At 50.0% G+C, this 14789-nt stretch overlaps 1 protein-coding gene across 1 annotated transcript; it reads right to left on the bottom strand.

The window, feature by feature from the left end:
- Nucleotides 1–961: 961 nt before the first annotated feature.
- On the bottom strand, nucleotides 962–14109 carry SVOPL (SVOP like). Its single transcript, XM_072871631.1, has 11 exons — nucleotides 14038–14109; nucleotides 13809–13933; nucleotides 12230–12293; nucleotides 10639–10764; nucleotides 9070–9198; nucleotides 7340–7413; nucleotides 5631–5833; nucleotides 4316–4427; nucleotides 3104–3185; nucleotides 1490–1579; nucleotides 962–1123 (listed from the first exon to the last, which is right to left on the bottom strand). The coding sequence occupies exons 1-11, from the start codon at nucleotides 14107–14109 to the stop codon at nucleotides 962–964; spliced, it is 1239 nt and encodes a 412-aa protein (XP_072727732.1).
- Between the last annotated feature and the right edge of the window lie 680 nt (nucleotides 14110–14789).

The following is a 14789-nucleotide window of genomic DNA, read 5'->3' as shown; positions in this document are numbered from 1 at the left end:
AAGTTGCTTTGTCCACTTCCTTAAACTTCAGTTATTTTTTTCCCATCTTTTACAGAATATCATATAGATATTTTAAATGGCATAAAAATGTAAAAGACAAGCATTTAAAGAAGCAGGCAATGATTAATATGTTGCTTTTCTGAAAACCCTAAGGTTAACTGTCCCATGCACCTTGGGGAAACCTGAGAAGATGTGGCCCAATGAAGTTAAGTGTGTGTGTGTATATATGTAATATGTGTGTGTTTGTATATATGTTTTTTTCAAAGTCTGGTTCTGGATCCCAGATAAAACAGTTTGGTCAAACATCTGCCTTGCTCTAGGCTGCTAAAGAGTGTGGATTATTTAGCCCATGGTCTTCTGGTTTATACAGGTAAGACTGCAGAATAACAGGCAGTGTGATGTGGGCATGCTGCGTGCATGACATGAAAATTCCCATGCTGGTATGGCTGAATTGTTCACCACCTCCTGTAATTAAACTAGTGCAACTTGTGCATGGGAGGCTGTCTGAATTTAAACTTTCCCCCTTAATCTTTGTGCTTAGTGTTTTGGCTGATTGCTTTTTAGGAAACATTATCCACAAGCGCTTAGCTAACGGGCTGATGCAGTTGGGGCTTTTGACTTGATGAAGAAATGGCTTTAGTAGTTTAAGGTAATACTTGTACCTGCTCTCCTCTCTCCCCACCGCAGAGGCAGAATGGGATGCGTGCCTGTGAAGCTGCATCTTCAAGTCGGGACTGGAGATACTAGCAAAGAGGGGCTCGCGCTAGCTGAAGCTAACACGCCTGCATGAGGTAGCTGGGGCTAGGGCAGGCCTTCTGGTTTGTTCTTTTATGAGAAATGAGCTTTAGGCAACTGGGGTGACAGCGCTTTAAGCTGCTGCAACAGCACGTTCCTGTGCTTGCCTGTCAGGCCTTATTTTGGCTTCTGAACCCTCAGGAGAGTTTGGTTTAGATTCTGGTTTCTAAATAGCATTTAGACACACAGGAGCTCCTGGAGTGGCAATACCAACCTGCAGTGCCCTGCCCTTGGTCTCGATGGGCAGTGTGAAGGCAGAGATTGCACACACGACGCACACAGATGAGAAAAGGCACAGGGCCCCAAGGAAGGAAGCACTCATAAGAACCTGCAGGTAGATGCACAGGTCAAACATCAGCTCAGTGGTGGGGGGGCTGGCAGTCAATTAGGAATTAAAGAGGGGACGAAGGGTCACAAACACCTGAGAGACTCGACAATAAAGAAACAATGTCTTGTGAATCTAAGAGCTTTCAGAAAGTAACAAATACTAGCAAGCTAAGCTCTGGGAAGAGATTTTTGCAGATCTGCATCTGGGAAAGACCACATAAGTATTCTGTATAAACATCAGATAAAAACTCATGTGTTGGGGGGGGGAATTGAATACTTTTTTTTGTGAACTTCAGGGGCATCTATCTATATATTTGATAGCAATTATTGGCACAATGTTTACCAACGTTATCAAGCGTGCTCTTACTTGTGATATAAATGGGGCCACCATAGCTCCAACACGGCACAAGGACCCACTTGTTCCCATCCCCAGGGCTCGCATTGTGGTGGGGTAAACCTAAAACAGGCAAGAAAGAAATTGGATTAGTGCAATAACAATCTGCGATATGTGTCCTTATTTTTCCTTTTTTTTTTTTATTTTTTCTTCAGAGAGACTCATTACATTATCAAGGGCAGCTAGTGGGATAAGATATGAAAAGAAATAAAGGCTCCTTTGTGTCTCTTTTGTGCCATTACAAATCCGCCATTTTTTGCCCCAAGTAAAGTTTTAGGGCAAGTCAGTCAAAGCTGGATGTGATTCCCCTGCTGTTTGCTTACCACCACCACCACCTTTCTCCCAGCTGTGCTGGGCAGCTCACATCAAAGTCACAGGATAGGCTGGGTGCTAAAGGAAGAATTCAGTTTATATTGCCAGGCCCTGTATCTGGAAAGCAGGAGGAAAGGATATTGTCTGCAGCCTTCAAGACCGCCTATTTATTTGTATCAACAGCACCTTTGTTTAGAAGGAGGAAAAAGAAAAACAGATCCCGATAAGAAACCTCCAGGCTTAGAAGAATGTGCTTTGTGTATTTTCTTTTTCACATCTCCCAAATGCCTGTGCCAAAAAAACACTTAAGCATGTATTTTGCCTAACTTTATTGATATTAACAGGACTTAATTAGATTTTAGCAAGTATACTCATGGAAGCCTTTGTTTAAATACTTTAATGGGCCAAGCCAATGGAGGTAAGGTAATTCAAGAAAGTCCAGGCATGTGGCTGGAAAGGAGATTTCCAAGTTTGGTTTTGAACATTGATTAAACTGTGAGTAGTATTGGTTTATGATATGGCTGTTGCAGCAACAGTCTTTGCATCAACAGCATCCAATTCAGCACTATTAAAACGCTGGTATTTATTCAAGCCTGGTGCATGCTTAAATAATATAGTGTACTATTAAAAGAAGTGTCAGGCCAACACAGGGAGCTACTTCTGTTTGCTTTTTATCACTTTACTCAATCTGCAAGGCAATACCTGTAACTCTACACAATTGTTTAAAAAAGAACAACAAAAAACCCCAACAATGCATACTTGACCCACAGAACTCATGGCTCCAAAGCTGTATGAAGGACAAGCTCTCTGAAGGATTCAAACTTTTTGCAGACAGAACACAGCACTTTCCATTAAGTGAAAAAAATGGTATATATATCCTCATATACTACCTCATACTACCACATCAGTCCCTTAAGTGCTGGAAAAGCTTCCTTTCAGTGCTAGCCTATTTTCTAACTTTGCAGGGGCTGGGGAGGGGAAAGATTGTAGGTTTTGGAAGATGGTGGTACACAACATCCTCAAAAATAACGTGTCGTAGTAGCTGGCCAACACGTGGCTCAGGAGGGCATTCCTCTTCCACCCGCTCTTGTCACCTCCAACTAGTTTTCTGATTCCTTCTCTGATCTTGCATATGAAAACAGTCTGGCCAGGAAGCCAGAAATAGTTCAAGGAAGGTGTCTCTAACTAGTCAATAAATATGGCAGTATTCCTGGGTATAGGCAAAATGGTCTTTCATGCCCCAGAGCAGCTTAACGTACTTTCCGGAGGACCCACCTCTGCTGTGTAAATGTAGATGGTGTTGAAGTTTGCTGAAACCAAGGCACGCAGCATGAAGAGAAACCCAGTCATGCCTGTGCTAGAGAGAAAGCCGTGTGGAGCACAGAGTTAGTATCACTGAATGGTGATCAGCAGAGATGCAACCTAATATATGGACTGTGCTAAGGCTTTTACCAGCTTAGTATAAGGGAAAGCAAAAGGAAAAGCTGATTGCTGACAAGTATAATCTTTCTTTAGTCCATTGGCAAGGCATGTTTGACAACGGGCTATTGCACATTAGGTTCCCTTTAGGCCAGTGTTAAGAGGCTGGAGGGAATGATCTGAACAGGACCGTAGCGGCTCAGCTGGTGCCTTCAGCATTGTGGTCAAGTCTGACTTCCAGCCTAGCCCTCGCTTTCGGATCCCATCTAAAACTGTTGCAAGCAAATATGATGGCCAGGCTCAGTTTCAGGGAAAACTGAAAATAATAATAGCAGTACAGAGGCCAATGCCTTACTGAATGACTGTAAGCTTCCTGACAGGGGCTTGTGAAGCTTAAGGGCTATTTGCAGCCTCCCACTCCAGCTCCCAAGTATTTCAGCCAGCCTTCAGGGCCAGTGGCCCACAGGGCAGGCAGCAGGGGTGTACACCACTGGCGAGCAGTCATCAGACTACCAGCCAGTTTAGAGGAAATTTCACTTGAAGCCATCCTGATTTTCAGTAACTGTTAAGCTCTGCCAGCTTGAGAGGGGTCTTTTCTTACACATCCTCACAAATCAACCCGATAATTACAGCACTCGTGGCAGCCTTTCCCTTGATGCCTTGAGCTCCTCTTGAAGTGCCTGTCTCTACAAGTTAGAGGAGACATATGTAGCATTGCCAAAAATGAAAGAAAGGGGGAAAAAAGAGACTGAAAGAAAAATATGTCTTCTTTCTGGTGGATGTTCTTCACATCATTTTTAATTTTCCAGACTGCACTAGAAAGTAGCTAGTTGTATGCTTAGGGGAAGCCACGTGGGCTCAGTAATACAGGTGAGTTGCTCTGCACACCCCTGCACCACAGCATCTGCTGCCACAGCTTTCCCGGGAAGTGCAGGGAACCAGTCAGAGAGGTTTTCAGGTGTACAAGAATTACTGGTGACTGACTGGTGACCGGAGAATACCACAGGTACTGCCCTCTGCCCACAGCATTGCACCCTCCAACAACACCCGCATGCTGAGCAAGACTACCTTGAGGTGCAGATATTAAGGAGAAGAAAGAATAGTGCTGTACATCCCATGGTGATACACAGGCTCAGGCGTCTTCCGAGGAAATTGATGCCGAGAATGTTCAAAGGATTTACTGGAGAGAAAAAGGAAAACCGTAAAATGTTAGATGAACTAACTGCAATGATTGTCTGTCTTCATAGACCTTACGCAGTGTGCCTCAAAAATACTTCTCTGCATCCCCAGCGCCTACCAAATGCTCTGCTAAGTTCACAAACCCTGTAATTCCTTTCCTGTATCCAAACCCTGTAGTTTGTCCCCATGCCCCTTTTTTCTTTGTCCTTCCTCTAAGAGGATGGAGCCTGTCCTCTGAAATTGCCCGGCTGTACTACGGCAGGACACCAGCGCTGGTCCTGAGCCACGAGTAGCACAGGCAAGGAAGGCACCCGCTGGGTGAACACTGCTGGCCTGGGTGGTTTTGCTCCCTCTGGCCACAGCCCAGCCAGACACGGGGGCCCAGAGTGTGCCCCGTTGAGTCCCCCCAGGAGCCAGGAGCCAAGCAGGCACCTGGGTGCATCACTGCACTGGTCCCAGCCCAGCTGCACCTGCAGGTCCAACACCCGCTTGCTTTGTAGCTCAGTTGCTGAGACATGAACCAGGGAGAACGTTCACCCCCCCCGGAGTGTTGCAATACTGGACCCACACACAGTGCCAAGTTCTTTCCAGGATGCCACGTGGGTGCCTCTGGGCTGTCCTGCCGCCCCCCAGGGCTCCCCGGCAGGCTGCACCAGGAAGCATTTTGGTTTGCTGCGGTGTCCCTGGGCACTTAGCTGTCTTTTGCTGTAGCACTCGGCGCAGGACCTGCTCCTGAGGCCACCATCTCTTTGAAAGTAGGGCACTTGTGTGGTGCATACAGTTACATCAATGCGACTACTTGCAATCCTTGCTTTTTTATGACTTTCCAAAAACTACATGTCTGGGAATTTGGGAAGGCAGGCTTGGTTCTGGTAAGTTAGGAGCAATTTCTCCTGGAATCTAACCAAGGCTGTTAGTACGTACTAACTGCAAAGGAGGTCTTTGGCTCTGCTGTTGGAAGGACCTGTGCCGAAGTTGAATTATTCACCTGGGGAGCAATGCTCTCCCTTGCCCCTTGCCACCAGCTCATGGCCTGTGTCCCAGACCTGCATTTGAAGAGCCTGTGCCTGGCACTTGCCAGCAATGCTGGGGACGTTTTGACCTATGGCATGTCACTAAATGCATGCAAAGCTAAAAACTTTGCAGCGAGTATTAGCTGGCTGTAAAAAGGGAACGGCAGGGCAGGAAGGAGAGAAGAGGTTACGTGCGATCTCTCCGACTGTGCTGATGAGCATGATCTGGTAGGCAGCAGGCCCGAACAAGTGGCAGTGGCAGGGGCTGTGGCTCTCCTCGGCATCATCGCCAGGGTCCTGGACCCGTGGTGCTGTGGAGCCGCAGACAAGGTCCTGCTCCAGTAACTCAGCGCTGGCCAAGATGACACCGTAATAAGCGAAAGCTATGCCAAGCCTGTCGGGGGAAAACACTGCAGTGAGCGACAGCAACAACGGGGAAGGTGAGGAAACCGAAATGCAGCGTGTTTTGGGTGCCCCGTGACCCCTGCTGTGCACACCAGCTCCGCATGATGGATCCCCTTAGCCTGAGCCTAGCAGTGATTCGGGCTCCCACCAGGTTGCTGGCCACCCCACCCATGGCACAGCACTACCACCTATGTCCATGCACCTCTCTTCCTTGGAGCACCCCACCCTGCCTCATGGCTTGTCTTTTTGCTTGCCCCTTAGGGCTGTTTCTTGCTCTGCAGCAGGTGACCTGCTGCGGTCACGCTGGGGAGAGCGTGCCTCTTCCCTCACACAAGGCTGTAAGCGGAGACATTTCCAAACCAGCCATTCCCAGAGGACCAGGGAGTCTCAGCATCAGGCTGCGATGCATGCAGCTCACATGAAGCAACTGTCCAGGTTTTTGGGTTTGTTTTTTTTTTAGTCCTTATCCTTTCTGCCCAGGGATTTTTGAAAGGAGTTTTCATTAACTGGCTGGAGAGGCTCACATTGCACCCTGGCTGGCTGTCAAGAACACAGCCTCGGTGATGGCAGCCTGGCTGTGTCATTATCAAGTAATTCAGCATACGCCTAATCATAAGCAGGCCGGGAAGTAATTTTCACTTTTTTATCCCCCTGGCAGTTTCAGAAAGAGCAGCAGAATCTGGGCTAGGAAACGAGCTGCCTGGAGAGGTGGGGGATGCTCGGGGCACGGGGAGGGTGGGAATGCAAACCCAAGAACACGCCAGTGGCTCCTGGGGGGACTAGGAGACAAAGAAGAATTAAAAAAAAAAAAAAAAAAAAAAAGTAGTTATTTCATAATGCTCATACAAGTTGAGGGGGAAAAAACATAAAAAATTCAAGGCCTGACTTAGCAACATTTTGGGTCAATGAGTTCCCACGGACCCATTATTTATACATTTACATTCCAGAGAGCAAAGTCAATGAAACATATATTACCCTTGCATACAGCTACCAGGAACGTTGCATATGACACCTATCTCTCTTCAATCTTAATTTTCCCTGGCCAGTGGCACTGGGAACGGTTAATGAGTTTCTGTTGGAGCCCTATTTCAGTGATACATTGGCTGGCCTGCAGAGGTGCATTTCTCCTCCTCTCGGGAAGAACAAGTTCACACCAAGAAGGGAAGCAGAGCTGCGGGCACTGCTGCTGCACGCTGCAGGCAGGCGTGGGCTCTCTCCTGCAGCTCTCGTCTGGCTCCCACACCACCTCCCCTGAGCCACCCTGTCCTGAGGAAGGACTCATGGCACCCTGCACCATCCTGGATGTCCAGCCTTTTTCTGCCTATGTTAACACTGACTGACACAGCGTGTCTGAGGCATGGTCTGAGATCAGGACACGCCTATGGTGACCTGTGCCAGCAGAGTCAACGGGAGACTTCTGCTCCCTGCACGCGTTCAACTGAGAGAATGAGCTGATAAGCAAGAGAAAAAAAAAAAAAAAAAAGACTTTTTTTACCATATGATCCATATCTGCAAAGTGGTTCTGAGGTACTTGGGGTGGATGAGGTCCTTGAATCTTCCTCTCCTTTCCTGCAAATCGTTTGATAGAAATACAAGTTTTTAAAAAGGCATCTTTTATACAAGGGCGAGTGTTCTGTGGCAGCAGCTGGTACCCCAGGCCCCCCTGCCCTCTCCCGGGCTGCCGATGGCACAACACTGACAACACAGCACCCCATCAGCCCTCCGGAGAGGAAAGCCCCCGTTCCCAAAGGATGCCCACAGGAGGACATGCTGCAAAGGATGGCAGGGAGAAGAGAACACCCTGAGCACTTCCAGCCCCCACAGGGTCCCCCAGCTCCTGGAAGCCTGGCCCCAGCATGACAATCATGGTGCCAGAGGGGGACCTGGTTGCTGCTGGGGGGCTAGCACTGCTGGGGGGCTGCTGGCAGCTCCCATCGCTCCACATGCTGGGGAGAGGGGCCCAGCGTCCTTTGCTCTGCCTGTGGAGCAAGTTTGTGGCCACGTACATCTTGCTGGGAGGCCTGAAATGCCAGTGAGCAGAGAGACGAGCAGGCACTGGGGGGCCGTGCCTGCCCTGCTGCTCCCCGAGAGCCGGCAGCTGCCCCAGCATCCCACCACCGAGGGGAGACGAGTTCATAGGGAGGGTCTGGGTTGCCTTTATTTTTATTTTCCTCACCATTGGTTAAGCCTGAGAGGGTGCACAACTAACAAAAACCCTTCCCACAGCCAATGTGGGTCCATTACATAAATTCAATTAAACTACAGGGAAGCTTTAATCCTAAGTAATTCCAATACAATAGTCCCGTCTTGCATGAATTGCTAAGGACAATGCTTGGTGCCTGTGGGATTGAATAAGCAGCAAAGAGGTCCAGGAAAGCGATTTAAAAGAGCTGGATAATAATTTTGAGGCCCTGGACAATAGTTTTGTCCAGTCTTCCTCTCTTGGGTGTCAAAGGAGCTGCCTGAATAAGTCCTCCCATCTTGCAGTCAGCAGGGCCCAGACTGGGGCTAAGGGGGAGCAGCCTGGGGGGACCCTGGCCCCCAGCTCCTCTCCTGCCCCGCCTGCAACACCCAAACGTGCTTTTGGGCATTTTGGTCCCGTAGTGATCAACTCCTGAGCTGCCTAGCTGCTTACAGGTGCACATGGCGGTCGCTCTAAAATGGCCTCTCCCACTTTGACCCTCTTCTGCTGGTCCATGGCTCCACACTCCGGGACCTGGGGTGCTGGGACCCAGTGGACAAGCCTGGCCAGGGGCTGGGAGAAGCCTCTGGGAGCTGTGGGTTGACCTCGCGGCAGGGACCCTTGCATCCTGACCGGCCACAGCCCTGAGAGGGACCGTGAGGGGCAGGTCCCAGGTCTCACGGCACAGGGGACACCCCTGGGGGATGGATGGGCAATGAGGAAGAATGCCCTTTGCTGGGGAGCCCTGTTTGTGGTAAAGGAAGCAAATCTTTTCTCAGCACGATATTTTTCTGAGCTAACACAAAGAATGCGAAAAAAAGCAGAAAACCCAATTCCATTTGGAGGGCCAAGATTACTGGCTCTCCAAAAGAAAAATGAGATCCTCATCATCACATTCAATCGTCGTTTGGAAAGCAACCAGGCGAGGAGGGGGAGAGAGGCAGATCGAGACGTGCTTGGCACTCCCGCTCCCTCCCCAAACCCCAGATGCCGTCAGCCCTGCCGGGACAGAGGGACCGGGCAGCGCCGCAGGCTCGGCTTACCTTGGCGGGCTCCCTCAGCACCCCCTCGGGCATTGCCGCCCCGTTCATCTCGGCTATCCTCCGCAGCGTGGCCAGGGCAGCCGCCACGTTTCCTGTGGACACGTTGTACCGTGCCGACTCTGGGATGAACTGAAAGCGGGGCGGTGTCAGAAAGCCTTTCTGCACCTCTCTGTTCACGCAGCCCTACTCACAGCTTCCCGTCATGCCCGGGAGCCTGGCCAGGTTAGCACGGGGCACCGCCTGAGCTGGAGCAGCCCTCTGCCTGTCCTCCTTCCCAGCCATGCCCTGGGCACCCCTGCGTGTCCCAGCTCCCCGTACCCCGTGCTGGGGTCTCACCCTGCCTGACAAACCCATTTCTTGGTCCAGTTCCCAGGGGTCTGCTACTGAGCCGTCTGTGGCAAGCACTTGTGAGAGGTGGAAGCCAAAACCACAGGTTTAACAAAACCAACCCTTAATTAATTGAAATTCTAAAACAGGATGAGGCACGCGTCACTTACTTACTTAAGCAAATGACTTGGAAGACTCAAAAAGGCCATTAAAAAAAGGAAGACATGGATGAAATTTAGGAACAAACTCACTCATCACTAGGACTTGCAGTGTTCACCCACACCTGGTGCTCTTTCCAAAATAAAATACCTTTTTATTAAATGATGGCTCTATTAAATTATAAACAATTACATCTGTATCACTGAAATATGAATTAAAGACTCCTTTTTTAAGGTATGTATGCTGACTGTGTCTTTTTTTCTTCTGGACTAAAAACTTTTGCTACCCATTTTTTTCTGGCAAAAATAATCAGGGAAATCAAACGTCAAAGTTATACGAGTGGACGTTCACAGCAACCTTGCATTTGACTGCCCAGGTAGCACCCCAGATGGTCTTGTGCATTTGTTCAGCTGCAGGAAGGGCTTTCACATCTGCACAGCTTGCACCAGCCACAGCTTAGCACTGCAGTGCCCACGAGCACTGTAAGTAGGGATTTTCCACATCACTCCTCGCAAATAAGGTGGTCCTCATGTCTGAGGCTGATATTTCTGAAGCATGAGTAAACCTGGGGAAGCCGTGGTTGACCCTGACACCCATTTGCTCTGTGAACACATTACTGAGGCTTCTTTCCTCAGCCCTAGGAAATGTAAAGACTGAAGAGGGTGTGCTGTGGCCAGCACTAGACTGAAGATATTACTTGTGATTTTTTGCATACCATGCCTAGCCTGTCTTCTTCTTGATGCCTGGTCCATCACCACAGTCCCCGGGTACTGCTGGCAGCCTGGACACTGGAGCCTGTGGTGCTGGAGGGCTACAGCAGGGCAGCAAAGCCAGAGGCTTTGCAAAGCAAAGCCAAGCCAAGCCATCTCCCGCAGGGTGACATCTCCCCAGCAGGTGGTCTACAGCCCCCCCAGGCCATCAGAACCTTCCCAAGCTGCCCAGGTGAGAGGGCTGCAGTGGTGAAAGCAGGACACAAGGACAGCCCCAGGCTTGCGGGGGGTGGAGGGTGATGCCTCTTGGTGCCTGGAGAGATGCCAGGTTGGTGGCGGTGTGGTGGGGAGCGGGGAGAGGAGTTCTTCCTACCTTGAACACCAGGATGAGAAGGATGCCGGGGATGGATGCGATTCTGATCAGCCACCGCCAGCCGATGGTTGGGTTCACCACCGATGCCAGGCCAATGATTAGCAGGGATCCTGCCAACCAAAACACCTTTGCAAGGGAAAGGAAGGGGTTAAAACATGAACACATGGCAATGTTTGTTTATTTCTTCTCTTCTGGTCTGGTTCCATGGATAGGTGGAGATCTGTGCTGGGGAGCGCTGTGGTTCAAACCAAGCCATCCCATGGCTGTCTGAGAAGCTGAGCTTGGGTTGAAGGAAAGAGGGAAAGACAAGGATTTGGGGAGGGATGGCTGAAGATAGTCTTAATTAGCTCCAGATGAAAACAGATAACTTCCTGTGGCTACCATTGTACTTAAAGCCACTTCTTTTGTCCTTCCAGTTGCTTCTCTGCTAATGCTCATGCCCATGCATTTTCCTCTTGTCTAAATCTCTGCAGGGAAGCAGCAGATTTACAAGCACCGAAGGCAAAAACAGGCCAGATTTCCGCTGCTGGAAGTTGGTGGGTCTCTAGTAGACTCAATGCCAAGTTATACCAATGGAGAATCTGGCCCCCCGATCTGCAAGTACATTCCTCCCCAAAGTTCACTTGTTGCCATTAGGAGACGCCTCCCTTTCCAGGGGACCACCCAAGGGAGCTCAGCAAACAAATACATAAAAGCCACAGCAAGTTCATGAGTAATCTGTGGGCAGAAGTAACAAATTTCTGGTGAGAAATAGAAGATTGTTCTTTTTTATAAACCTTTGTGTTTCTGATGACACTTTGGTAATGAAGCCCTGGAATCAAACAGAGAGTAATGAAAAGCAAATTATCCCTGCCACCAAGACCGTACACAAACACTTCTGGTTCAAGTCAGACGAATTCGTGTGTTCGATGAGGCCTCCACAGATCATTTGCACATGCAGCAAGTGCCCACTGCAGAAATCTGGAGTAAGCAACAACCCCAGTCACGCTTGCTGTGGTCTTTGCCCAGCAAGCGGTCACAACCCTCCCAGAATGTCTCAGGCTGAATTTGGGACTATCTATGCTAGCCCTATCCTGCGCAAAGCCCCATGCCATCCCTGAGCAGGGACAGGGAGAGGCGCAGATTAGGACCTCATCTGGGAATCACCTCATTAATCCCTTGTTATTAAACAAGTCCAAAGAGAGGAGAGGATGAGCCCAGGCCCAGAGGGGGCCGGTGGTGCCGCTAGCCCCAGGGCTTGCCAGAAAGCCCATTGGCACCGGCCTCGTTAGAGCAGGCAGCACCATTATCAATAGGGCAACTGAGAGGCTGGGCGTCAGCCATCACTCAAAGTTCCCATGCAATGTTGGGAGCATCCAATTATTTGAGAAGAAATTGCCTCTTTTCTGCAGGCAGCTGCCTGTGTACATCTTCAATAACGCAGACGCCACACTCCAGGGCGCAGGAGGCAGCAAGCAACTCACTCGGACCCAGATAAGTGCAAATAGTCTGGGAGAAAGGCTGACGTGCTGGAGACCTGGCTTCCAAACAGCAGCAGGACAAACCTCCCGGGACTCGGGGCTAGAAGAAACAGTAATGTGCTCACTCTTACCTGAGATAAAGGCAACATGTATCCTCGGTATTTGGTGGGCAAAAATTCCGTTTTTATGATAAGCCTATTGAAAAGGGAAAAAAATGCAGAAATACAGCAACAATGAGAATTTCTATACTAATCAAGCAGCAGTTCAGCTCAGCTCAGTTAGTGCTGGACGTTGCTGCCTGTAGGCAGAGTGACCACCCCTCTCCTACCGCTGAGCGCCCAGAGAAGGGACCCATGCTCAATATGCCTCCCACTTGGGCAGGCACCAAATTACACGCGAGGGAGATGCACGGCATGAATCCTCTCCAGGCCAGGGCTGTAGGATACAGGCAGGTGTTCCTGTGCACCAGGAAACCTACGGGAAGGTCCTGTGGGGCGACTGAGGTGTCAGCACAGGCGCAGAGTACATTTGTAGGACTGGACAATTTTTAGTGAATCATTTTTTTCATTAAATAAAGAAAACACTCCATTCCACTTTTTATCAAATGGTTTGATAGCCCTTGGGGGAGGGCCTGGCACTGGCATCTCTCAAGCTCACAGGTGTGAATTGTGCTTCCTTGGCAGAAAAGAGAGAGAGGGAGGGAGAGACCCACGTTGTCTCCTTCTATCTCAGCTATTGAAGTATTTTATAAAATGTGAAATTTCCCTCCATCCTCACTAGGCTCATTAGCAGCCTCCGTGGCCAGGGAACAGGGGCCCTCCTGCAAAGGAGGCATCTCCGGGAGCTCGGCAGATGCACAACCCGGGTGCCTTCTCCTCCCAACACCACCTATCTCCCTCCCATCCTTTGCTTCAGCAAAGGGGTCTTGGGTCAGTGTGACCAGCTTTGGGCTTTCCTGCATGGGCAGCACAGAGGTTTGAGGAACCACAGAAGATGCTGAAATATTGCATTTGTTTGCCTGAGAGAGTTGAACGAAATAATTTATTTTGCCAGGCTCCTAGTGAAGTGGTTGTTAATATTGTGAATTTCTCCTCTCCCCCTCCTCTCCCTTTCTGTCCCAACAGGGCAAAAAGTTTCATTTAAGTGGAAATGTTTTACATCAGTTCAAGAAGAATTTGCTACTTAAGCAGAATTGTTCTGACTTTTTTACGAGGAAGCAGCCTTTGCTCATCTGTTACCTGTCTAATTGTTTTTATAATATATGTGCTTAATAATCCCTCTGTCACTGGCTTAACGTAAACCAGCTGCCCTCTCTATTCCTGAGCTGAGGAGTCCTTGGGAACCGTAATTTAGGTCGATCAACCTGGACTCAGTGAAATTACAGAACGGCACTTTGTTTTACGGTGATGTGGGAATTTGTGGGAATTTGTTTTAAGGCGACGTGGGAATGCCATGCCCCTTTCCACTTCCAGCCCCCGTGGAGGCCCCTTCCCTTCTGTCTGCTCCGGGTCGCAGTGCAGCCGCGGCTTATCAGGCTCAGTGCCAGGGAAACCGGGCACTCCGCCATGGTCAGCCAAAATGAGCTGAAGGGCCTTTCTTGCTGTAAACCCAGGAACTCAGCCCTTCCAGGTCCGGGGGTGTCTCTGCTAACCTCTCTGTGAAGGCTGGCTTGCCACTGCCCGTGCCACGATGTGCGAGGCACGGCCTTACCCTTGCGCGTGGCCCGACACGCCACCTCCTACCATGGCCCGCAGGAACACGAACCAGATGTATGACGGGGCAAATGATGTCAGCAGGGAGAAATAGGCTGCCCAGAGGAACGAGAGCAGCAGAATCTGCAAAAGGGGCAAAATTAGGGTCATCAAACCACGGGCTCAGCCAGGTGCATGGCTGCCGTGGGGCTTGGGAAAAGGACGTGCAGCCCTTGGTGCTCACTCACCTTCCAGCGGCCATACCTGTCGGCCAGGAGCCCGAGCACTATGCTGAAGACCATGTAGCCAAAAAACACCATCTAAGGGGAATTGAAACACAGCTGTGGAGGGCCTGCTCCTAGCAGCACCAGGCAGCTCTGCTCTTCAAACTGTGGGTGAGTTTCCAAGCAGCAGGATGAACTGCAGTGCCCAGAGCGAGGTGGCTCTCAGGGGTTGACTTCTTCCATGTAGGCACTCACTGCTTCAACCCTCAAAGCTGAGGGTTGGATAGCAAGGGCTTCAAAATAAGAATATGGAAGTGGGGGCTCGTTTTGGCACTACAGCTCTGGGTGCAGACGCGTGCTTACATCAACTCGCTTTCTGGTTTTCTACAGTTGTGGTACTGTTCTTGTCCCTGAGAGGAGGCCCTAGGAATTTATTTGGTCCACTGGGAAATGTACTTTACAAAGCCCGTTGTGGTGCCCTGGACAATGCCCACGTAGTGGATGACCTGCATGGGAGGAACACAAGTCACTCACCGTTGTCACTAAAGCCACCTGCCAGTCTTGAAGCTGCCACTCGCATTGGATGAGAGGGGACACGACAGCTATTAGCATGATCTCCATGGCTTCGGCCACCTTCAGGAATGAGTGTGCACATTAGCAAGAAAGGAAGCCACAAGGAGCCCACAGTGGAAACTCCCTCAGTCCCACCAAGCCTGCAGCCATGGCAGTCTCACCACGTCAAAACAGCCCTGTGAAGCCATGGTGCCTCGACAGTG

This window comes from Ciconia boyciana, chromosome 1, assembly GCF_034638445.1.
Source record: "Ciconia boyciana chromosome 1, ASM3463844v1, whole genome shotgun sequence".
NCBI lineage: Eukaryota > Metazoa > Chordata > Aves > Ciconiiformes > Ciconiidae > Ciconia > Ciconia boyciana.
The sequence above is the reverse complement of the archived record's forward strand: the minus strand, read 5'-3'. Positions and strand labels throughout refer to the sequence as shown.